The sequence below is a fragment of the Carex rostrata genome, chromosome 5, assembly GCF_964058835.1.
Source record: "Carex rostrata chromosome 5, lpCarRost1.2, whole genome shotgun sequence".
NCBI lineage: Eukaryota > Viridiplantae > Streptophyta > Magnoliopsida > Poales > Cyperaceae > Carex > Carex rostrata.
The window spans coordinates 6129903-6154718 of NC_135922.1; the positions used below are offsets into that span (position 1 = coordinate 6129903).

At 34.6% G+C, this 24816-nt stretch overlaps 3 protein-coding genes and 1 pseudogene across 12 annotated transcripts; 1 reads left to right on the forward strand and 3 right to left on the reverse strand.

The window, feature by feature from the left end:
• Positions 1–136: 136 nt before the first annotated feature.
• On the reverse strand, positions 137–8182 carry LOC144554006 (chaperone protein dnaJ 49 pseudogene; annotated as a pseudogene). 2 transcript variants are annotated; one of them, XR_013511507.1, is made up of 3 exons: positions 8155–8182; positions 837–1943; positions 137–360 (listed from the first exon to the last, which is right to left on the reverse strand). The product of XR_013511507.1 is annotated as a chaperone protein dnaJ 49 pseudogene, transcript variant X2 (transcript). The 2 variants fall into 2 exon arrangements; XR_013511506.1 differs by lacking the exon at positions 8155–8182 and adding an exon at positions 2836–2877.
• LOC144554009 (uncharacterized) lies at positions 6321–8030 on the reverse strand. 3 transcript variants are annotated; one of them, XM_078302188.1, is made up of 2 exons: positions 7960–8030; positions 6321–6941 (listed from the first exon to the last, which is right to left on the reverse strand). In XM_078302188.1, exon 2 carries the CDS (start codon positions 6877–6879, stop codon positions 6367–6369), a length of 513 nt encoding a protein of 170 aa, XP_078158314.1. In that variant the 5' UTR covers positions 6880–6941; positions 7960–8030; the 3' UTR covers positions 6321–6366. The 3 variants fall into 3 exon arrangements, with proteins under 3 accessions (XP_078158314.1, XP_078158315.1, XP_078158312.1); XM_078302189.1 differs by lacking the exon at positions 7960–8030 and adding an exon at positions 7518–7944; XM_078302186.1 differs by lacking the exon at positions 7960–8030 and adding an exon at positions 7202–7413.
• A 4675-nt stretch (positions 8183–12857) lies between the features above and the next one.
• LOC144554203 (metal transporter Nramp3.1-like) lies at positions 12858–15806 on the reverse strand. The gene is made up of 5 exons (XM_078302513.1): positions 15192–15806; positions 14757–14893; positions 14375–14673; positions 13581–13934; positions 12858–13210 (listed from the first exon to the last, which is right to left on the reverse strand). Exons 1-5 carry the CDS (start codon positions 15767–15769, stop codon positions 13007–13009), a joined length of 1572 nt encoding a protein of 523 aa, XP_078158639.1. The 5' UTR covers positions 15770–15806; the 3' UTR covers positions 12858–13006.
• Positions 15807–16616: 810 nt separating this feature from the next.
• Positions 16617–23787, forward strand: LOC144554192 (serine/arginine-rich splicing factor SR30-like). Of its 6 annotated transcripts, none has more exons than XM_078302488.1 (15): positions 16617–16733; positions 17095–17189; positions 17539–17604; positions 18237–18311; positions 18625–18669; positions 18879–18996; positions 19854–19900; positions 19985–20042; positions 20567–20616; positions 20939–20995; positions 21906–22060; positions 22745–22795; positions 22912–22945; positions 23179–23259; positions 23531–23787. In XM_078302488.1, the coding sequence occupies exons 2-15, from the start codon at positions 17103–17105 to the stop codon at positions 23552–23554; spliced, it is 948 nt and encodes a 315-aa protein (XP_078158614.1). In that variant the 5' UTR covers positions 16617–16733; positions 17095–17102; the 3' UTR covers positions 23555–23787. The 6 variants fall into 6 exon arrangements, with proteins under 6 accessions (XP_078158614.1, XP_078158615.1, XP_078158617.1 ...); XM_078302487.1 differs by having other exon boundaries at positions 16665–16733; positions 17098–17189; positions 22742–22795; XM_078302492.1 differs by having other exon boundaries at positions 16688–16733; positions 22742–22795.
• Positions 23788–24816: the final 1029 nt, after the last annotated feature.

A 24816-nucleotide genomic window follows, 5' to 3' on the forward strand; every position in this document is an offset into this window, starting at 1 on the left:
CAGGATTTTTGCTTTCCAGGAAAGCCAATGACAATGAAAACAAGGGACTGCTGGTTACCAGTATTTTGCTGTACCTGTTTTAGAACCATCCCGTACCAGGTATGTCTATGGCCGATGCAATGTTGCACAAATAAAATTTGTGGAGTTACGGACAAGTTACCGTATTATATCATAAAGAGGTAACTCCAATAACATTTCAAAAAAGGTAAATTCCGGAAAATAAAATACGAAAAGAAAAGGAAAAGAACAAAAATAGGATCTTCTCGCACCATGATGTATAGAGGTATTAAATTTTCGGAGCATTGTAAAGCAGTTGTTTGCAGCAAGCAAAGAGAAGAATCCGGTATCGGTATCAGAACCCTGCATAGAAAAAATGATGTATCCAAATGAGAATGACAAATATATATGCAAAAATATAAATTTAATTTAGTAATGTTAAATACGGATCATGGTGTGAAATCATACTACCAGGGTCCAATGCCCGTAAAAAAACTTGACATATCAGTACTGTCAGACTGACTAGTACGGGTCAAGAAGTTGACTAACATCGTACTGCTAACCATGGTTTCCTATAACTTACTATATAAAAACCTACTGTCAGATTCCAGAAGTTGACTAACATCCTACTGTCAGATTGACTGGTACGGGGCAAGAAGTTGACTAACATCCTACTGTCAGATTGACTGATATGGGCCAAGAAGTTGACTGGTACGGGTCAAGAAGTTGACTTACTACTAACTAAATTACAGATCAGAGCAGTCTAGAGCAGTCTATACTGTACTGGTCCTACACATCACCCCAGAAAGAGAGAGAGAGAGAGAAGCACTCAGTCGTACCACTACTGATACCTCAAGCGGTACCAAAGCTCTTAAGCTTATCACAATAAGGTGTGGGATACCCACTATTCCAAAACCGTCGCTGCATTTCCCTCTGACAATACTGCCCTAATAAACTCCTGTAATCCCGCAAAACAGTCCTTTCCAAATTCACTCTCACATCTCCCCCTTTAGGAAACCTCTGTTCAAAATCCTCCCTCTTCACAAAAAACTCGACCCCACGATCCTCCGTGGCCTTCGCTATGTGGTATGCATGTGACTTCTGGAGCGAGTACTCCGGTTCCATGAATGGTAAAGATGCTACAATGAAGAAGAACATGATGCACCCGAGTAATATCAGGAGTAAAAAACTTGGTGCATCGGCGATATTAGGGTTACGGTTAGGATTAGGATTAGGGGTAGTGTTGTAATTTCTCTGTGTATGCTGGTATCTCCTATGGTGAACCCCTCCTCTCTGAGAGCCGAAGAAGAGTGTTCTGAAAATTTCATCCGGGTCTAAATCATCAAAATAATCATCCCGGGCATTCCTCCCTGGCCTTCTCCTTGCAAAATTATCATTTTGGAGGGTATAACTGTAATTTTCACTACCAGTCTGATCATAATTCCTCCTCGATTGCTCATTACTGAGGCAGTTGAATGCCTTGGAAACATTTTTGAATGCTTCTTCTGCCCCTGGTGCTTTGTTCTTGTCAGGGTGAATTTTAAGAGATAATTTTCTATAAGCCCTTTTGATTTCTTCGGCACTAGAACTCTTCTCTACTCCGAGAATTGCATAATAGTCGTTGTTCTTTCTGATTTCACGTACCGCTCTGACTTGCTCTTCAGTGTAGTTAATTGAAGTCTCTGGTTGGTGGGTCCGCTGTGAAACACGGTGGTTCTCTCTCTGAGGAATAGGCTTTGAAGTGTTGGGATTTTCTATGGCAGAGATGATGTGGTCGGCCAAAATGGTGGGGTCTAATCGTTTCGCAATCTTTACAAATTTCAATGCACGTTGTTTGTCTCCTGATTCAAGAGACGACTCAGCAATTTTTATACATCTCAATGCCTCATCTTTGTTCCCATCCATTATTAGAAGGTCAAAATGGGATTAAAATGTGAAGCATAGACCTGAAAATGGCAAAAAAAAATGGATAAAAAAAAAGACTTTAAATCTGAAAAGAAAAAAAAAAATAAGAAGAAGAAGAGAAAAGCTGATTGAAGATTTTGAAAGAGCAGTTCTTAATTCAAGCAGTGCACAAACAATAGAGTCAAAACAGTGCTGAATATGACTCAATTGCTGCATGAATAAAAAATTCATCTGTCAATATTTTACCCGATTGTAAAACATAGCAGCTAATTATTACAGATAGAAAAGAGGAATGATTAGAAATTGGCACTAAACCTGAAAAGAAAAGAAAAGCAGATTGAAGATTTTGACAGAGCAGTTTTTAATTCATGCAATGCACGAACAATAGAGTCAAAACATCATTGCTTATGACCCGTATGCTGCATGAAACAAAAACTGCTCTATCAATATCTTTACCAGATTGTAACAGACAATATCCATTAAAATTTTATCTAGTACAAAAGGTAGCTAGCCCACCTTTTTTTTCTAAGAACAGCAACTAAATTAAAGCCTAATAACTAAATTCACATATAAACCTTGATTTTACCCAATTACTAAATTCTCTTGTGTGAGGCACCTACTTGAGAAAAAAAAAATAACAAATTTAAATTGCTTAGATGAACTGTCAATCCTCAATTAGCTTCTTTAATTCAACTTTTCAGATGCACAGATCAGGAAAAATATAACAAATCCCAAATCTCTACCAAGTAACCCTAATTTGAAGGAACGCAAGAAATCCAGCCCCAATTTACTAGAGTTGCATTTTGTGATCTCGTGATTAGGTTTCTAAGTATAAAACTAAATTGAAGGAAAAAATTGCATAGAATAAGCACAAAAATGTGTATCAGTAGTGCTAGAGGCATCGAGCGATGGATTGAAGAATCGAATATTTACCTGAGAGAGAGAAAGACAAGAGAAGAGAAGACTTGAGAGCGAGAAGCCGAGAAATGAATTCGTAGATGAAAGAGGTGTGGTTATAGCTATTGAAATTACCTAAGGTAATATAATATATCTGTTTAGATTTTCACTGTCCGATTAGAATCTGTGACGATATTAAATGGCTGGATTGTCCTAGATCACGGTCGAACGGTCATGATCTAAGCATAAATATTCTGTTACCTCAGAGGTTGTGGTCTTGTAATAGAAATGGAGAAATTTGTTACTTTTTTTGTCGTTTTGGGGGACTAGGATATAACAAGTTAATTTAATTTCAATTTTACATGCCTTATTTTCTATTTGTTGACAATAATTAATGTGTGGAATGTTCGGAATTTTTTTTTGCAATTTCTGAATGCTAAAAATAATCAAAATTAATTGTATGAGTACATTAGTTTTTGTAATTTAACTGTAAATAAATTTCAGAAATTTCTTTTATAGCTTCAAATTAATTTCAGTACTTTTATTAGTCACTTTACTTTAAATGCATATGAAAATCATTCTATTTTTATTTTAGTGAAATATTAAGAACTTGAAACTTCAAAATATTGTCCACATCAGATATAAGTTCTTCATCAAATCACATATTTATTTTTTATATTTGAGTTGTTCAAATTTCAACATAGAGATACTAAAATTGAAAGAAGGTCAGATTTCATTATTTTTCATGCTTCCTTGACACCGTAATTTGAAATTGCGGACATAAATTAAGTGTCATAATTTCAAATTGAGAACACATTAAATTTTGATTTTCTTAGTCAATCAGTGTTGAAAATCAAAGTTTTGAGAAAATAAATAAATAAAATGTGTCGTCAACGTGAAATTGTAGACACTCAGTTTATGTCTGTAATTTCAAATTAGGGCCATGTTAATAATGAAATTCTGATAAAATCTATATTAGTTGGTTTCACTTTTTCTTTGAATCAACTTTGAAGTCAACTATAAGAAAAGATTTCAAACTGAAAGTGATGTTACATAACAAAAAAAAATTTCAATGTTGTAGGAAAAAACAACGTTGCTTTTGCCAATAAATCATATCAATTATAATTTGGAGAGTATATGAGCAATCAACAATTACTAAAGAAAACAAATTTAATTACACGAATATCAGATTTATCACATCTTTATGAAGAAACTTGTAGTAGATTTTAAATTTTGTTTCCACAAAAGAAGTATCAGCATTTGGTTTACTGAGAATTTCCTTTTTTTTGAAGGTCTGGTTTACTGAGAATTTCAGGACCAATGTTCAAATAAAGCTCCGTTACGAAAGCATCTACTTAACAAGCTAGATACCAGTATATATCAAAAAAAGAGCGAATTACATCAAACTATATTGATCTTTCGGACGAAATGAGCAGGGATATCATGTTTTCAGCATATTCATGTTCCAAATTTATGGCAAATACCAGATTTACGACATCTTTATGAAGAAACTTGTAGTAGATTTTAAATTTTGTTTCCAGAAAGGAAAGTATCAGCATTTGGTTTACTGAGAGCATCTACATCCCTGAAACTATTAGAGTTTCTAATCTGACGTGGCAGTTTCTAATCCAGTTTCAGGGATGTGAGAGAGTTTCTTATTTAGAAACTATACAGGAAAGTTTCTTATTAAGAAACTGTTTATAAACTCTATGTTGGCCAAATGATTGGCTCAAACTGTTTCTCCTTTTTAATTTGTTGCTGACGTGGCTTAATAGAAACTCTAAAATGAGTTTCAGAGATGTGAAGGTTAGAAACTTTAGAGGCCATAATTTCTAAAAAGTAGTTAACAGTTATTTAGAAACCCTTGTGAGTTTTAGGAATGTAGATGCTCTGAGAATTACAGGACCAATGTTTAAATAAAGCTCCATTACGAAAGCATCTACTTAACAAACTAGATACCAGTATATATCAAAAAAAGAGAGCGAATTACATCAAACTGTATTGATCTTTCGGAAGAAATGAGGAGGGATATCATGTTTTCAGCCTCTTGGATCACTTTTTTTTATTAGGGGTGGGCAAAAAGACGGTTCAGTTCGGTTCAGTTAAAACTGAATTGAATTAGGCAAACCAAAGTTATAATTTGGTTTCGAAAATAGAATTGAAGCGAACCGATTTAGAATTATAACTGAACTGAACTGAACCAAAGTTTTACTTTAGTTTGTTTGGTTCAGACCTAAATATATAATTTTTTTATTTAAAGCAATTGATTTATAATAAACCGAAATATATTAAAAAATAAATCGGAGTATTAAGAAGTTAATGGGATATTAAGAAATAAACCGAAGTATTTAAAGCAATTGATTAGGAAATTAAACGAGGTAGTCTGGACCAAATTCATAATATATAAAAATTTAGTTAGTTCAGTTATTTCAGTTGTGAAAATTTTCAAACCGAACCAAACATAAATTATAATTGGATTTTAAAAAACAAACCAAACCAAACCATTAAATCAAAAAAACCAAACTGTATGATCCAAACTAATTTGATTCGTATCAAAACCAACCAAACCGGACCAATGAACACCAAGCGAGAAATTAATTCCTAGATGAAAGACGTGGGGTTATATCTATTCATATCACCTAAGGTAATAGAATAGTTCTGTTTAAATCCTCACCGTCCGATCAGAATCTACACGAATATTGAAGGGTCCTTGGCATTTCATCTCGGACTGGATTTGCCCGGATCATGATCAGACGGTGCGGATCTAAGAAGAAATATTCTATTACCTCGGAAGATTATGACTCGTTATAGAAATGGAGATGTTAGACTGGAAAGAGATTTGTAACTGTTTATATCGTTTAGTGGGACTAGGAAATAGAATCGAAATTTTTATTGTTGTAAAAGACAATATTAAATTTTAAAATCTACATTTCTAGCTGAGAAATTTTAAAATCTTTCTAAACCGCAATTTTTTTCTTTGAAAATTGTCTAAACCCACTATTTTTTTGGATTTTGGAATTCAAAAATTGCAAAAAAAAAAAAGAAGAAGGTGGTTTTAAACTTGAAATTCCAAGACCGTAAGGTTTTTTTTTATGGTTTTGTGTGAAAAATGCATTCTATTGAACTCCTTAATTGGTCATGAATATTGAAGAAATTGTTTCTTTTCTTAGAACAAATTAACAATTATTGAAGAAATTATTTGCCATTCTCATGTTTCAAAGATATATTTTTAAGTTTGTCAATGTAGTTCTTGTGAAATTATGCAGATGATGAAATGGAGTAAGCTAGTGCAGAACTAGAAAATTTAGATAGATGTTAAAAAATAAAATATAAAAATATATAAATGTGGCTGGGGCAGGGTGAAAATGGAGCGGATAGTGGTAAAACGATATCTATATTTCTTTTTTTATTTTCTGGATATGGATACGGAACGGAATGGGCTAATATTATAATGCTTACATACTGATAATGTAATCTATTTTCCTGTTCAATGGAATGGGTTTTTGACTTTTTTTAAAAAAAAGTAAAATAAAACATAGTGGTTTTTCTGGTACTTAAGTTTATCAGCTAAAAATTAGAAAAATCCTCTAATAATTCAGACAATATTTTGTTTATGTATTTGTGCCCTCTCTTAGATTCCAATTTAGATTTTCTACGCCGCCCAACCCAATCACCCACCACCACCGCCACCACCAAACTCACCACCGCCACCCATTTCACAATACGGCGGGTATAACTATAATTTTCACTTCGAGTCTGATCATCATTCCTCCTCGATTGCTCAGTCTGATCATAACTCGATTGCTCAGTCTGATCATCATTCCTCCTCGATTGCTCGTTGCTGAGGTAGTTGTATGCCTCAAGTACGGATTTGAACGCCTCCTCTGCCCCCGGTGCCCTGTTCTTGTCAGGATGAATCTTAAGAGATAATTTCTTATAAGCTCTTTTGATTTCTTCAGCACTAGAATTCTTCTCTACTCCGAGAATTGCATAGTAGTCCTTGTTCTTTCTGATTTCACGAACCACTCTGACTTGCTCTTCAGTGTAGTTATTTGAAGTCTCTGGTTGGTGGGTCCCCATTATTTGTCAGCTTGAATAGAGTATTTGAAGGCCAAAATGGGATTAAAATTTGAAGCATGGACCTAAAAATGCCCAAAAAAAAAAGGATAAAAAAAATACTTTAGCCTGAATTGGTGCAAATTATTACAAGATAGAAAAGATGACTGATTAAAACTTGGGGGAATTTCACGTATACCCCTCAAATACTTCAAAATTACATATTTGCTCCTCTGAACTTTGAAATTACGTATTTTTCCTCTAAATTTCAAAAACTCACAAATTTACTCATTTTATTGTCTTTTATATTAAAACTCATTTTAAATTTATAAAATATCCATTTTGCCCTTTATCAAAAGCATAAAGCACCTGTAGGACTTAAATTTGAATCCAAAGACCATCCGATTTGTGTGCATTGGTTCATTATTAGAAATTTGCACTAAATCTGAAAAGAAAAAAAATAAGAAGAAGAGAAAAGCTGATTGAAGATTTTGACATAGCATATTTTAATTCATGCAGTGCACGAACAATACAGTTAAATAGAACTACATATGATTTGTGCATTGCATGAAACAAAGCTGCTCTGTCAATATCTTTACCAGATTGTAACACAGATAATATCAATTAAAATCTCATGTAAGTACAACAACTAAAATTAAAACCTATTAAGACAGCTCAAGAAGGGGGTATGCGGAGGGAGAGGAAGGGAGAAACACTGTGCAGAGTAGAGATTTCACCGGACTACATCTAATCGGGTGGTTCACCTGATCTAAAAGAGGTGAAAGGTGAAATGGAGAGGGATCAGAGGAGAACGCTATGTGGAATTTTAGCGAAATCCTTCACCCCAAATCGGGATGGAGATGAGGTGAAATGGCATTGTTCACCTCCCTTCCCTTCCCTTTATTACGATTTCACCCCTTGGTTGTGGAGCACAGAGTAAAGCTTCAGTGAAATACTATTATACTAAAGAACATAGAGATGTTATATAAGTTGTGTAACCAAACCTTGATGTTACCCATTGACTCAATTCTCTTGTGTGCGGCACCTACTTAAGAAAAAAATTATAGAACGATCCCTGGATGGATTGATGAATGGAATATTTACCTGAGAGAAAAGAGAGAGAGAGAGAGAGGACAACAAGACTTCACAGCGAAAAAGGAAGAGCTGCCAAAATATATGACGACAAATAGCATTGAATAAGCACGAAAATGCGTATTGATATATATAGTGCTGGACAGCTGGAGGCATTGAGGAATCAAATTAAAGAACGATCGATGGATTGATAAATCGAATATTTACATGAGAGAGAGAATAGAAAGCAAAAGAAAATAAAAGAAAAGAGACTTAACGATAGTGATCTACATGTGTTGTTTGATCATATTTTTCTTTTATATAATTTAATTTAGTTTATTTAAAATTTAATATTCGATCAAGATTTAATGGTTCTAATTACACGTGACTTGTGTGATCATGTGACGTGCCATGCTATGATCAGATATGTAGATGGAAGAGGCCACCTTTGACAAAATATTTTTTTGAGTAATATGATCACAATTAACCAATGCAAATATTGCTCGAATTAAATAACATTTTAAATAATGCTTAATGTAGGGGTGTCAACGGGTACGGTAAGGGTCGGATGAAAGCATTTTCATATCCGTACCCGTTACAAATTGTCTTTACTTGTACTCTACCCTTATCCGTTATGAATTATCTTACCCATACTATACCCTTACCCGTTATAGTTTTCAGATAACGAAATGGTATCTAGAGAAAAAAAAAATAGTGCTATTATAATAAAAAAAATATTAATTACTAAATAATAGATTAAAACACATTCATTTCACAAATATATATACATGTTTTAAAGGTCAAAATTTTGTTGGAATTTATTGAAATTTATTTACGTATTTTAATGGTTAATTAAGCGTAACACAACTATCAAGAATAGTTTGAGAATTAATATTCATTGATCATTGATATATATAATATATTTAATATATATAATTTTTTTTATAATTACCCGATCGGGTAACGGGTATGGAATATGCTTTACCCTTACCCGTTTAGATAATGAAAAAAATCTTTATCCGTATCCGTACCCAATAAGTTTACAAAAAAAATATTACCCATACCCATTATATCAAATATAGTACAGATCGAATAAATAGATAAAAAAGTGTCATTGACACCCCTGGCTTAATAGCTAAGTCTTTCTTTGAAAAGACTTAACAGAGATTAGCAAGGTGCTTAATGGCTAAGTCATACCCAAGGAGAAAAGGTGCACTACTTAGAACTAACCAATTAGGAAAGGTTGTTATATATTATATATGGATATTCTTCTTTTGAACTTTATATAGTGGTTTTACTTTTAATCAACTTGAGAAGTGATAACAAGTATATTTTTGATATTTCGAGTTGTCAGCATGTAATAACAGTACTATATTTCAGTTACCAGTAGCATGAATTTAACGCTGAATGTACCCAATTAATATGAATAGAGTTCACAAATGATATATTTGTTAATCAAGGAAATCAATTGCATATTAAATATACCCCTTACTATAACTAGTAAAATTGATTAAATGGAAGGTGTGTTTAGATTTTAAAAAAAAAAAAATTATCCTCTAATAGTCTACTTCAAACCCCTTAGATACTATAGATTTCAATGAAGATTGCAACTTGTATTATTCTATTTGCCAAGGACCTAGCCGCCTAATTACCACATGCGGCCATGTTTTGTCTGATTCTTTATTAAAATAACATACCGGAGATCTCCATTTCCCATTTAGATATCAGGTTGTGCTGTAAAGGACAGCTCCATTTCAATGAAACAGAGAAAATTTTAAATTAATAATGTTTTTCCTAACAACACTTATAGGAGAGGTGAATATGAAGCCTTTTAGTACAATTATTCGATTTATTCAAATACTAAAAATCTCAGTGTTTTTCAGAAAATTATGGACCATAAAAAACAGTGATTTTGAATTTTTTTTTAAAAAATAGAAAAAAATTTCCAAAAAATATAAAATTTGGTCTTCGAGCACAATTTAATATGAATATCAATTTGAACAGCTCGGATTGACATTTTGAACTTTGAAACTAGAGACATGAGCGCAAATTAAAATACTCACTTTAATTTACAAAGCATGGTAGCCTATATTATATAGATAATTCAATTAAGGAAGCGTCTAATTGTCCACAGCCTTTTGTCCGCCATTTGTCCACAACTTTGACTTGCGCGAATACTATAAAATTACTTCTACATGCTGTATAATTATACAATATATCACATAAAATATATCAGTTAATCACAAAACATCCAGCAACTATTTGAAGTGGTCTCATGATAGTTAGAAAAAGATTGCAACTTGCACAACATGACAAAATAAATGTACTTTCAAACTGTACTTTCGAAAATTACAGTTATAGGAAGTTATTGGCAGTTAGAGTTAGTTATTAGCGGTTATTGGCAGTTAGAGTTAATTATTAGCGTCCGCACTGGGTTGAATCTTATATACTGTAAAATTGAATCTTGTATACTGTAAAATTGAATCTTGTATACTGTAAAATTGAATCTTGTATAGTGTAAAATTGAATCTTGTATACTGTAAAATTGAATCTTGTATACTGTAAAATTTTCAATTAAATTTTGTATACTGTAAAATTGAATCTTCTACACAGTAAAATTTACAATTGAATCTCGTATACTGTAAAATTGAATCAGCAGAACTATAAAATTGAATCTTGTATACAGTAAAATTTTCAATTGAATCTTGTATACTGTAAAAATTAAATCTTGTATACAGTAGAATTTTCAATTGAATCTTGCACACTGTAAAATATATACTGTAAAATTGAATCTTGTATACTGTAAAATTTTTAAATAATACTGTAAATTTTCAATTGAATCTTGTATACTGTAAAATTTTCACATAATACTGTGATATTCAATTAAATCTTGTATACTGTAAAATTTCTAAAACTAAACCATATCGCCTTTCTATCATCTCTTTCCTTCAGATTTTCACAAGATGAATACTGTAAAATGACAAGATAAATACTGTAAAATTAACGGGGCAATACTATAAAATTAACAGATCAATACTCCATATCGCCTCTCTATCATCGTTTTCTTCCAGATTTTCACAAGATGAATACTGTAAAATTAACAGATTAATACTCCATATCACCTCTCTATCATCTATTTCCTCCAAATTTCCACAAGATGAATACTGTAAAATAAGAAGATGAATACTGTAAAATTAACGGGGCAATACAGTAAAATTAACAGATCAATACTCCATATCGCCTCTCTATCATCTCTTTCATCCAGATTTTATTTGAAATGCTAGATCTATTACTGTATACAACGAAAACAACAAATTCAACAGAAATAACTTACTAGATTTGAATTTTGCTGTGCTCTTAACAAAAAAAAAACAATTTTTATTCGATCACGCTCCACGATTGAAGGTTCCATTGCGATCATGTATAAAAAACGAGGAGAACACAAAAACTTATTTTGACAATCAAGATTTTAGAATGAATTAAAAAAAGGTATAATTGGAACATGCTTATTCCATGACCAAAATTATTATTTTCTACGTACATCTGATACTTTGGAAATTAGAAACTAAAATCTTGATTGTCAAAATAATAATTGTAAGTTGTTTACACTAGTAAAATTTACCTTTGGGCTGTCTTGTCACGGGTTAGAAAAGATACTCAAATAAGTTTGAGGAAATCGAATCGTCTGCCCCCGGGGGGGCAGGAAATTCCTGCCCACAGAGTCTCTGCTGGGTGGGACCGGTTACTGTTTAAGGGTTTAACTATTGTTACTGTTTTTAAATGGGCCCCACCCGCAGAGACTCTGGGGGCAGACGATTCGGTCTCTAAGTTTGAGAAGTACAATAAATAAACGCACGCGTTTCGAAAAAAAAGGTATCATGAGATGGGAGAAGGGAAAGGGACGAAACCTTTTCAGGAGATTGATAAATTTTTTTGGCAATTTGGATTGAAACCTTTTTTTTAATTAGAAGTTCGGACTGAATTCATTTTTGTGTTCTCCTCTTTGAGAGAAAGGGAAAGGAACGAAACAACGATTAATATTTAGTGGAGTAGAGACGAAGAATGAAAAATACAGAGATCGGAGGAATGTCCATTAGAGATCGTTAAAAGAGATCTGAAAATTGATTGGGAGAAGTGATATGAAATTGAATTCAAAAAACGGAAGGAATGAGCGAAGAGATCTAAGACAATATCGGAGTGGGGACCGTGAACGATTAAATGACAGTTAGACGAAAGTGGATAAGATTGTGGACAAATGGTGGACAAAACCCAGTGGACAAAAACATTTTCTCTTCAATTAATATTACAACCCGTTTAATTTGTATAACATACAAACTCCATCTGTAAAAATTTTAGTCTCCTAATTTTAGATGCCTATAAAAGTTTATAGTCTTATTTCTCACTCTTTACAATTGTTACTGGTTGCACGGTTGCACTTGCACCGAATTAGCTTTGTAAAACTGATTGAAAATATGAAAAAAATTATGGTACTACTTTGATTTTAGTGAAAAACTTTGTTGAAATGTATTACTTTATTGAATGCATATGAAAAACTTAGTATTTTGATTTTAGTGAAAATTAAGAACTTGAAAAATTTAACATCAAGAAATTGTCCAAATTAGATTTATACAAGCTCTCGATGTTAGTTGAAACAAAGTTGAAATATCGTATCTATATATGCGTTAAAAAAAGGATTACATATCTTATCTCATATTTATTTTTGGTATTAAAGTTTTATGTTTTGAGTTTCCATTTCAACTACGATAATTTAATATTACAATGCTTTCATATTGATTTTTTTATCTGGTACTTGATTTTATCGGCTTAAATTTAAAGTTTCCTCTCAGAATTCAGACCATGATTATGCTTTTGTGGCCTCTCTTTAATTTCTATCTCAAAACATGTTACATCAAAGAAAATTATCGTAGTCATTACAAAAAAAAAAATTATTAATATCATAATTAGAGAATCCTACATATATATATATATACAATAATAACAACTGAAATCTTTGCTCAAACTAAAAGAGCCTAATTTATTTAAGCATCCGATTTTCGTAATCGTGTTAATAAATTATTTTTTAAGTCTTACTGAAAGGAAACCTGAAACTGGTAGAGGCCGATGTCTCCCGTAAGACAAGGTACACGATAAATGCCAGATAAACTGTCAGTGCAACACAAATAGCTGATCCAAATAAAAAGCCTTTGATCTCAGCCAAGAAGAAATCCAACAAAAGATAACCGTTGATTAATATTAGAAACACCACCACCACCCAACTCACCACCTGTGAAAAAACAATAATAAAATAAAATTTGAAGCCAAGTGTCGAAAAACAAGAATTTTTTCAAAGTTCAAATAGTCAATCTGAACCGCTCAACATGATCTCCACATGAAAATGTAGTTGGAGATTGGATTTTACTTTTTTATTTTTAGAAACTATTTTTTTAGATAGGTTAAAAATCACTACTTTTGAATGGTCTAGAATTTTAAATAGTGAGCATCAAGTACATTTTTATATACATATTATGTTGAATGGTTGAGATCAACTGTTTGGATTTTGAAAATGAAGATATGGATTCATACGGATAGATGTGTGCTTTGCCAAAAAAAAAAATATGAACTTAAAATAGTGAGCATTGAACATAATACCGTACCTTGGTAACAAAGCCTATTTTGAAAGAGCCCATAATCTGCTCTTTGGAAACTAAAAAAATGAGGGGTATAAGCGCAAAAGGGATCTGCACCGATTGAAGAACATTGAGCGCCTCATTCAACGAATCCATAGTAGATCCATTGGTGTCGAAACATAGCGCAACTATGATAGTTGGTATAATGGCACAGCTCCGGGTAATTACAGCTCGGACCCATTTCTTTAAACGGAGGTTTAAGAAACCACTCATTATGAATTGACCCGCATAGGTACCAGTTATGGTGCTGCTCTGACCTGATGCCAGTAAACCAATGCCCCATATGTACAGGATAGGAAACAGCGTACTTCCATATTTTGTCTACATAGAATAAGGATACCACAATGACTTTTAGTAACATAACAAATAAGGGTACGGGTAATGACTATTTCGTACCGTTACACTTTTAAGTAATTATTGAAAATAAAATTATATACATAGATATATATTTATATGGGATGATGCATGATATAGTTTTATTCATGGCCCATATATATCTATTCAATGACACCTTTTTGATCTGTTTACTTGATCTGTACCATATTCAATAAGACAAGTATGGGTAAGGGTATGAAAATGCTTCCACCAAATCCGTTTTGTACCCGTTGACATATTATAAGTAAATTGAACTGACATATCCTGGAACTGTACAAGTAAAATATCATAGTGCAGCTGTATCCATCAGTATATTGTACTATACGAAAATTTTGCCAGTACAGTACTAGCATTGAATTGTACCATTCATGAGAGCAAAATCGTACCTGTAAAAGTTGGCCGGCATTTTCAAGGCCTATACTGGTAGCCTCTTTGGTCCCATAAAATCCCTTGGCAAAAACTGTTGTGACGCATACATTTATAATGAACGAGACAAAGAGAGCAAGAGATGATTCAATAGTGTAGTAGTGCATCGCCTCTTTCACACGTCCCTTTTTGTTGATGTTGATCTTTCGTGACTGAACCAGTGCGGAGTGTAAGAAGACATTGTGTGGCATGATTAAACAGCCTATGACACCTACTGCTTGCTTTATAGTTTTTGAGCTCAATTGTGGGACCAGAACCCCTATTGATGCAAAAGGCCAATTATTTTGTATAACCAACATCAACAGTGATTTATCAATTTGAAACGAAATTATAGTTATTTACCGTATAGAAGCTCCTCAGAACTAGGTGCTGCTTTGCCAAACATTATAGCAAATGTTATGGCCATTGTTGCAATTAGAACCCCGAAAAATGCTTCTAATTTCCTCACACCATAGTTCTCAAGGAATAGAAGGATAAAGCTGATAAGAACAATAAATGCATACATTTCAATCAATTCTAGTAAAAGACCAAGTACTTACAAAAAAAAATTAGTTTGCCTAAATATGATTGAACTGCCCCTTGTACCAGTATACCAGTATACTAACTATTACCGTTGCCATCAAATTTTTTTAAATACTCACGACAATTTATTTTAAAGTCCAAGTACTTACAAAAAATATATTAGGTAGCCTAATGACTGAACTGCCCCTTGTACCAGTATACCAGTATACAATTATGGGAGTTGAGAAGGGCAAGAAAGTAAAAGTGTATGTATACCAATCAAAGGCAGTGATGATTACGCCAGCCCAAAGAGGTATGACCCCACCACTGAGCACTCTCATGGCAATTGAACTACCAATCACCTCTTGTATATCGGCCCCGATCAGTGCCAGCTCAGCCATGAACCAGAGTGTCAGCCGGGCCCACGACGGGTACTCCTCCCTACACAACTCCGCCAGGTGTCGTCCCGTGGCCACCCCGAGACGGGCTGACAACACCTGTATGAGTAATCCCATGACTGTGCCCCACAAAAGAAGCCACAGGAGAGAACACCCGGCAATCGCTCCAGCCTGGAGGTCTCCTTCAAGGTTTCCCGGGTCGAGAAACGCGATGCACATGAGGAAACCCGGCCCAGTGAATTGCCACAGCTTACGCCATGAGAAAGGAGGAATGGAACCGTCGCTAGAGTATCCCTCGTCGTCATCAGAGCCGATCGTGATCCGAACCTTCTCATCGGAATCGTACGCTCTCTCCTCGTCAGAACCTACTTCTTCTTCTAGTTCTTCCAATTCTGAAATGGAGGTGATGAGTGGTGTTTTGAGGTGCTCACTTGGATCAATAGAGGTAGACGCCATGGATGAAAGTGAAAGAGATTGATGGGGGGTTGTTGAAACAGAAGTCTTAAAATTGTGAAATTGCGATTCCTTTTCAAAAGAAAGGTGGTAAAGTGAAAGGGACAGTAACTGTATGGAGTACCAATCTCTGAGGTAACAGAAAATTTGAGCTTGAATTCATACCGCTCGATCAGAATCATGGTCATATTAACGGACCAGATTCAAAATAAAAATTTCTGTTACCTCAAGTGATAAGCATTCCAGTCCATGCCGACTCCATGGAGGTGCGCTATTGTCCACGTCGGTGATTGTTACGGGTGATGTGTTGCGTAGTGATATCTATGTAGACATGGTTTTTCTCTGGACGCAGGTTTTTCAGACTATAAATAAGGGCCCAACTGATAGTTCTAACATGATGCTCCAGGTGTACGCAAGTAAATGTGTGAACAACCGGGAATGTTTGGTCCGTGCACCGCACGTGGAGACACGGTAAATTCTCGTTCCCGCCTGATCAAGTATTAGGTTTTTGTAGGATCTACCAAAAGTGCAAACCCGAACCCGCAATGAACCGGGCCGAATATGGGCTGAGCCTTTCATTTTACATTAGTAATTGGATTTCTTTTTGGGTTTGGCCCAATATAAACAGGCAAATCAAACCGGTCCAGTCTCCAGAAAAATCTAGAAAGCATGATTCATGGAGAAGAGAAACGAACATTTACCCTTGCGTTGATATACTGATAAGTGGGACCATGAAAGAATCCTACAAGACATATGCACACGTTTGACTCGTTACACCAATAGATACACATTTTGGGTACATACATACTGAACAGAGGATATGAAACGTGTCTTGATACATCCCATCCATTGATAATTTACGGCTGCTACGCAGTTAGAAAAGTCTTTTTGAGAGAGCGAGAAAGAGAGAGAGAGAAGAAAAAGCAGCCCGCCTCGCACTCAGTTCGATTTCGCGAAGTCTCGCTAGGTGAGCTCTTTGTAAACCCTAGAATGGAGAAACCCTGGCTTGTTTGAGCAGATCCCTTCTAGTTTCGATTATTTCTTGTTTTAACCCCCTATTTTGAAGTTTTTTTTTTTTTTTTACTAGTAATGTCGTTTTGTTCGTTGAATCGTTGGTAGTTGGGGCTGTTTTTGGTTACGGTTAAGCATTAAACCAGTACAATTTCTCCTTTTCTTGTACCTTCTTGTGTAATTTCTTCTTTTGTGAAAGGGTGGTGGTTATAACCTTGTCTCCACAAACGCTACCTAGGCAATGCTTGCCTGGAGCTTAAAGTAAACTGAAAACAACTCTTTTATGAAAATTTGGTTTGGGGTTTTGTTCCATGTAGTAGAGAGGATGAGCAAACGCAGTGGCAGGATTATTTTCGTGGGGAACCTTCCTGGCAACATTCGTGAAAGGGAGGTCGAGGATCTTTTTTACAAGGTAATTTCATTAGTGACTCTAAGACTTCATTTGATTTGAAGTTGAAATTTGCAATCTTGAGAAGAGTACAGTTTAATATGAAGTGGACAGGGGTTAGATGTAAACCTTTCTCTATGAATTGTAATATATACTTGTAATTGAGTGAGGCTATGGTACTATGCATAGCGCAGATTGGTCTGTACTATGAATCAATATATTCGTTTTAAAGCTCAATAGTTGATCTGTACAGTTCAACATGATCTTCATATGAAAATGTACTTTGGTCCTTTCTTGTCGTACATGGTTTTGTATCCTGAAGCGTATATTTTGGTTCATTATTCCCTTTTTTTATTTGTTTATGAGTTTGCAGTATGGACCTATTGTCGACATTGACTTGAAGATTCCTCCTAGACCTCCAGCCTATGCTTACGTTGAGGTATGAACATATCTAACTTCTCACTTGAGTCCTATACTGGTGTTGTATTGGCAACTTGATTGTGCTGTTGACCCCAAATTGAACATTGTTAGTTTTAAGTTATTGAAGAGTCTCATGTAAGTTACTTTCGCTTAAGCCTTGAGCTGTCAAAATTGGAGCTTTATCAATGTCATTGATTCAACAAAAATTAACATAATTACCCTCAGCTGTCAATTAGTGCATGTTTGGTTGTGGAGTAAAGTTAAGAAGGATTAAATTGTTTACTCCTAGTTAAAGTGGATTAAGTTAATCATGTTTGGTGGAGTAACTGTGAAGAGAGAGAAAATTGAAAGATGAATGTTACTGTGACGGTGGGATTGACAGGCGGAGTAACTGTGGAGTAAGTTACTAGAGGTGGAGTAACTTATTTTGGATTAACTCAATGTTATTTTATCTTACTCCAATTTTACTCCTCGTTTGGCTACTTAAAGGTAGAGTATGGGGTTTACTCCAAAACCAAACATGCAATCAAGGACTAAACATGCCATCTGAGTATATTGGTTGTTAAATCAAGGGAAACTTGCTGTACCAAGTAGCATTTTTGTTAGTGTGCTGAGTGTGTAATTTTTTTACTTACTGTATGTACGTTGTAGTTTGAAGACGCTAGAGATGCTGAAGATGCAATTCGTGGGCGTGATGGATACAAATTTGATGGCGAAAGATTGCGGGTATGTGTATAACTATTGCTTCAAGTGGCATTTTCTTATTACCAGTATGTGCTGCAGTGCAGAGTCAACTCTTATTTGTTTGATTTGAACTTTGAACTAAGGATGATTTTACATTTCAATTGGATTAAGGATCTGTTGATTTTGTCAAAGTTCAGTCACTTTTAGATGAAGATTTTGAGTACAAGTGCCATCAGAAGTAGAAGAAACTCCCCCTTTTTGTTTAAAAATGGATTTATGAATTATTTGTAAAATGATAATTTGGGTGTGAAGCACCCAAAACTTCTTCGGAATTGAATTACCTCGTTTATTGTAGAACTGTTCGACAGCAATGACTGTAAAGATGTTTGACACGGGCACAGTAAGTTTCATGTAAAATAACCTTAAAATAACCCCCCTGTACCATAATTAGAAGCATCCCTTGAGAAACATTGGTCTGGAGATATTCAATCTTTCTCTTTCTGCCTATATAAGGTGACAGAAATTTGGTCTTGTTTCTCAGCTGTAGATGCTTTGTTCAAATTGCTCATCTCTCAATTCTATGCTATCTTTTTATTGCTGAAATAAAAGGTGGAGATGGCTCATTTTGGGCGTGGTGGTGGTGGGCCTTCCTCTCGTGATCGTCCAAGCAGCTATAGCAGTGGGTCTCGTGGCCGTGGGGCCATCCCTAGACGCTCAGAGTATCGAGGTTTGTCTTTTTTCAATTTTTTAAATTTTTAAGGAAAGCAGCTGTTCAATTTTTGGGAAGGTTCTTGTTGGCATGGCTCCTACTGTGATTTGACTCAATTTGGCCTCCTGCTGCTACTTTCTCCTCTGATGTTTAGTTAACAGGTTATTTTAGATCCTCAATGCTATGGCCTCTTTGGCACAGTGGGAATAGGGGTAAGTATGGAATTGTGATGGAATAGTTGCCAAACGTAAATGGAATTGGATGGAATTGAGAAAAAGTGAAAAGTGGAATTGCAATGGATTATGCAGTCAAATTCTATTTTTTTTGCACTTTAGCCCTTTCTATCCCATCCCCACTATTCAATGGGAAAGGTAGAATTGAGGAAGAGTGGCTTCTCCATATATTGGAACAGGCTCAATTCTGCTCTTCCACTATTAGAAACGTGCCGAACACAAACATTATAATATTGAATAGAAGCCTCTTCCCTTTTCCACCTTTCCACTATTCCATGGATTTGCTGAATGGGGGCCTATATGAGCTGTCTAGATGCAATAGGAGCTAAAGGTTCTTCTCCTATAGTACTAGGCATAATATAGATAATGAGTTGTGTGCTGTTGTTGTCCTATTTACCTTTGCTGGATGTGTCACTGAGAGAGAGAGAGACCTGAATTTTATGTAGTTTTATAGGTTCCACTTTTTCTTTCTCAGGGAGCTTTTTGAATAATTCTCACTTTTAAGGTTAATAAGCTATATATACAACAATGCTTCTTGTTGCACCATGTTTCCACTAGTATATGACATTGAATAAGTTGAAATTTAGGTTGTTGCCCACTGTTTATTTTTTAATTTCTTTTTTTTTGTGTCTGTGCATGTAGTTCTGGTCAATGGGTTGCCTTCGTCGGCTTCATGGCAAGACCTGAAGGTATTCTCATTATATTCATGTAATTTACATTTTGGCACATAATGCTTGTAATTGCACATATAACATATCTGCTTCTCTTTGTAGGATCACATGCGTAGAGCTGGTGACGTATGCTTCTCTGATGTCTACCGTGAAGGTGGAGGTAAGTATAAAAATCAAGAAAGCTATGGCTCATTAGTAACTGGTAGTAGGCCACCATCAGTTCATTTGTACTGGTAAACAGTGCTTTTGAGGTTTCTTCAGGATATGGTCTGGTTGGTTTTGCTGGATTTTTCACAAGGAGAAGAGCCCATTTTTGTGTCAAACTGTTCCTGGTCAATGCCAAGTTTCAAGGAAACTGTACTTTTGGTGTTGAATTTCAAAATGGAAGCGGGGGCCACCCTGCTTCCTTTAAAAATTTGTTGGCTGATGTGGAGCTTATTGAGCATACCTTTGTTTATTCTAATACAGTAGCAAGGGATTACCATACCAATTACTGGTCAGACCGGCAGGTGCTAGCTAGCTAGGAATTGTGCACGGGCACCGATATTGCGGTACCAGTTGCTGGCTGGGCCGGGCCAGTGCGTAGGGGCTGGTATGCTTCAGGCCTTCAGTTTACCCATGGTATGGGAATTATGGTCTAACCTGCTTTTATCGAGCCTCACAATTGGTGCTTTGCTTTTGTAGGAACTGTGGGGGTTGTGGATTACACAAATTATGATGACATGAAATATGCGGTATGTATCTTTTACTTTTTTTTTTTTTTTTAAAATCTTGTGTATTCCTTCGTTCTGGCCTTCACCATGTTCTCTATAAAGAGAAACAATTTGAATCGAATTCAACATGATAAGCTATTTAGGCCTGTATTATATTATTCAGTATATAACGCATCATTATAGGACAAAGTTTATAGGCTACCAGTGGCCATTACCTGAATTTAGGAGATGATCGAGAAGATCTCTTCTGAGTGCTGCCAGTCTCTGTTTTGATACCAGAATTGGGATAGTATAGTGTTATGTAAGATTTTTGTGGATGAATCTGAGATGTTTGCTATGGCAGATAAAAAAACTTGATGACTCAGAGTTTCGCAATGCATTTTCTCGTGCCTATATACGGGTAAGTCTCTGCAGTTTTGAATCATTTTGTTTAACCATTGTTGGTACGAAAACAGGGGAATTGTTTGTGGGCAGTTTCTCTTGCCTCATTGAAATGTGTATTATATGTGCTTGCAAATCCTGATCCAATGTTGTTCATAACAGAAGTGCATATCTTGCTTATTTTACAAACAAATCATATCATACATTGGGTACTTTAGGATCACTCTCAAAGAATATCGGGAGAACAGTTCTATTGGGGTTAGTACATGAAAACAGTGGTAATCCGAACAGTGTGAGGATAGTGCTAACCTTGTACTATTTTGGTTAGTGCAAATGTTGTTTGGACCGGTCAGCTAATACTTATATCTTCCATGGCTTGTTTAATATATAATTGAGCATGATATCTTTTCTATTTCATGCCTATTTATTAATTTTGAAAATTGATTATGTATTATTATTTTAGTATGTTATGCCAAGGATGATAAAACATAATTACTTTTAGAAATAAACATTGACTTCAGAATTGTCCTAAATATACATACTTAAATGTCCCTTCTTTCTTTTGGATGTTTTCCAAAGTTGGTTACAGATAGTACATAACCAGAAAATAAGAAAATTTACATAGCGATTTACAAGAATCCTGTCATATCAAACCCAAACAACAATGAAAAACAAAAAGAGAACTTACATAATCTAAGAAATTTCCTCAAAAAATGACAAAATGATCTCTGACAGCTTTCTCTTGTTTGCATCTTGGCCCCACTTTGTATAACAAACAAGGTACTGATAAGAAAAAATTATGAAAATATTAAAAAAGAAAATAGTTTTTGTTTTAATTCTTTTACGCTTGTAGAAGCATAGTGCATGCATATATTGAGCCAGTTATTGAATTTTGAGGACTTTCTTTTTGGCGGGTTTGCAATGAACAGGTGAGGGAGTATGATTCAAAGAGGAACAGCTTATCCAGAAGCAGAAGTAGAAGCCGAAGCCGTAGCAGAGGCCGCTCCTATACGAGGAGCCCTAGTCCTAGCCGTAGCCGCAGCCGCAGCCGCAGCCGCAGCCGAAGCTACAGTCGGAGTCCCAGGTATGGATAACACGATTTGGGTGAAATTTGCAGTCATACCCCGCATTCTGTAGTTCATTCCCTATTCTACTCAGATGTATAGTCTATTTTTTTTTTCTTTTTTTTAAATGTGCTGAAATGGTTTCAATTCCCCACAATTATTTATACTTTTTGCGAAACACAACAGGAATAGTGTATGTGAATGTCTTTTTCCACCTTTTTTGGGAACAAGCCCTGAAGGTTTAGACCTTGAATAGTTGTAGGGCTTTAATTTTTACCTAAGTTTTCCATTCCATCTCCAAGTAATATGAGAAGAGAGAAAAAGTAAAGAACCCAAAGGAAAAAATGGAGATACAATAGGGATAATAAAGTGACCCAGTTATGATATATTCCTTTATTATCCGATACAGAAAAAAGATGATAGAAATTAGTATTAGGCCCATTTTCCTTGGTTACTTGTTCAACAGTGGAGATAACGAATTTTGGGGTTCCGTATGCATCTTTTTGAGTAATTCATTGATGAAAATGTTATTGAAGAGTATGATAAATGTAAGCCATTTTTTACCATAGAAATTCAGGAGAAAAAGGAATCATCGCTTAAAGAAACTGGCGAGGCATCATTCATAAATTTAAGTTAGCTATACTTGCAGCAGTAGCGATAATTGAAGAGAACATTTTTAATATTTTAACTGTATTATGCAGTAGGTCACCTATAAAGAAACCATCTCGCCGGTCCTTGTCAAGGTCTGTATCGAGGTACATCTCTCTCTCTCTTGAAACCTTGGCAGGGGCTGCCTTTGATATTTTTTATATTTTCCTGTAACTCTACTTATATGTTAGCTGAAGCATAAATATTTTTCAAAACTTTGTAGATCACGTTCAAGATCCAAATCTCCTGTTGTGTCTGTAAGTATTCTTTTTGTGTATTTCTTTTGTGGTTCAGAAAGTAGAAGCTTTTAAGTTGTACTTTTGGCTTTACTTTTGATATATGCATTTCACCTACAGATTCTCTAAAGTTATCTTTTGCAATGTGTAAAATGTGTAATTTTTTGTTTACTCCCTGCTAGACAGGTAGCATCTTTTGTATACAATGTCCTTGTGTTCCTAACAATTTTTTTTTTTTAATATTTTAAATTCAGGCAGGAAAGAAGGCGGGTAGTGTGAGCCCCAATGAGCGTAGCCCCATACGTGACAGAAGCATTTCTCGCTCTCCATCCCCGGTAATATTTTGTAATCCCGATATCTCTATTGTAATGAAATGTTATATGGTTAACTATTTCAGACATCAGTATAAACATCATTTTTGGACGACTTAATAAATTTGCGCCTTTAATGTAGTTCGTTTAGTTTCAAACTGTACCAGGTGGTATGACAATTTGTTTGGTGCAGTAACTTTCAAAATTGTCAGATGGCATTTGTGCAGTTGTCGATACATTCAATACCACTGTAAACTTACATTATTGACTTGCATTTTTAATACTATTTTACCAGGTAAAATCAGAGTCAAGTGTGTGAAATTCTCAGATGGAATCTATGTGTGGAGTACTGTATGAGTTTGTACCCGTTAGAGTGAGATGTATGGTTTGGTTTTTGGAGTTGGTAGTTAAAATAAAACCTTATCTGGTTTATTCCTTGAACTGTCAGTAGTAGCTTAAAAGACGACTTTCCAAGTTGCACTTGGGAACTAGTTGAATTCATGTAGTTTATGTATTATGATTATTAATGGTAAGATTGGTATTGTGATAAAATTCTCTGCCCTTTTTGGAAGCTATGCTTGGCACTAATAATTGAAGTCGGTACGTACTTGCACATAAAGTCATTTTTGGTGAATTGTGGTGTTTCTATTGCATTGTATGATTTGAACTGCAGGGGTGAATAGTCACGATTTAGTTGTATGATTCACGTATGGAATTATTTGCTTGATTCAGGCTAACTAATGTTGAGTTGGCTTTCCAAATGCTTTGGGGAGTTAAATCAATCTTAATTAATGCTCTTTTGTTGTTGCGAGTGGCAAGTTTTTTTTGTTTCATTCAGTTTGAAAATATTGACCGGTAAATAGAGGTGTTTAAACGGTCGGTTTGGTTGAAATCAAAAGTAAAATAGTCATACAATCGTTTTTTTGGTTTTCAAATATTGAACTGAATCAAGTTGATTAAATTTATCAACTAATTAGGAACCAAACCGAGAAATCAAGATAAATTTTAATTTGTTCGGTTCAAACAAAAGTAAATCTATGTAACATTATTAACAAAAAATATATATTTTCATACACAAGTTGTTCAATTTCTTATAAAATATGAGATGTTTAAAAATATTTAAACCAAAATGAAAGAAATTAAGTGATGATTGAGCAAAACTAAATATAATTTATACTTGAAGTATTATAATTTGGTTGGTTTGGCTTTATTGGTTTTGAAAAGTTTAAATTGAACTGATCTATTTAAACTGGAAAATCGATTCATTTAAATTGAAATTTTTCAGTTTGGAAAACCAAACCGTTTGAACAACCCCACTAGTAAAGTTTGCAGCAATTAATTTTTTTTATAAGCTTTTGGAGGAAATAATAATAAATGTCGGCCCAAAATTTCAAAAATAGACGCATCACGTGATGCAAAATTTCAAAAGACCGTATAAAAGAGGCAATTTACTGCGGACTTTGAAAATAAAGATATTATTTGGTACAACCCAATTTGCTATGGACAATGACATAGGTTCACTCAAGTGTTATATTATTGTCCATAGCAAATTGGTATGTATCGAACAATATCTTTATTTTT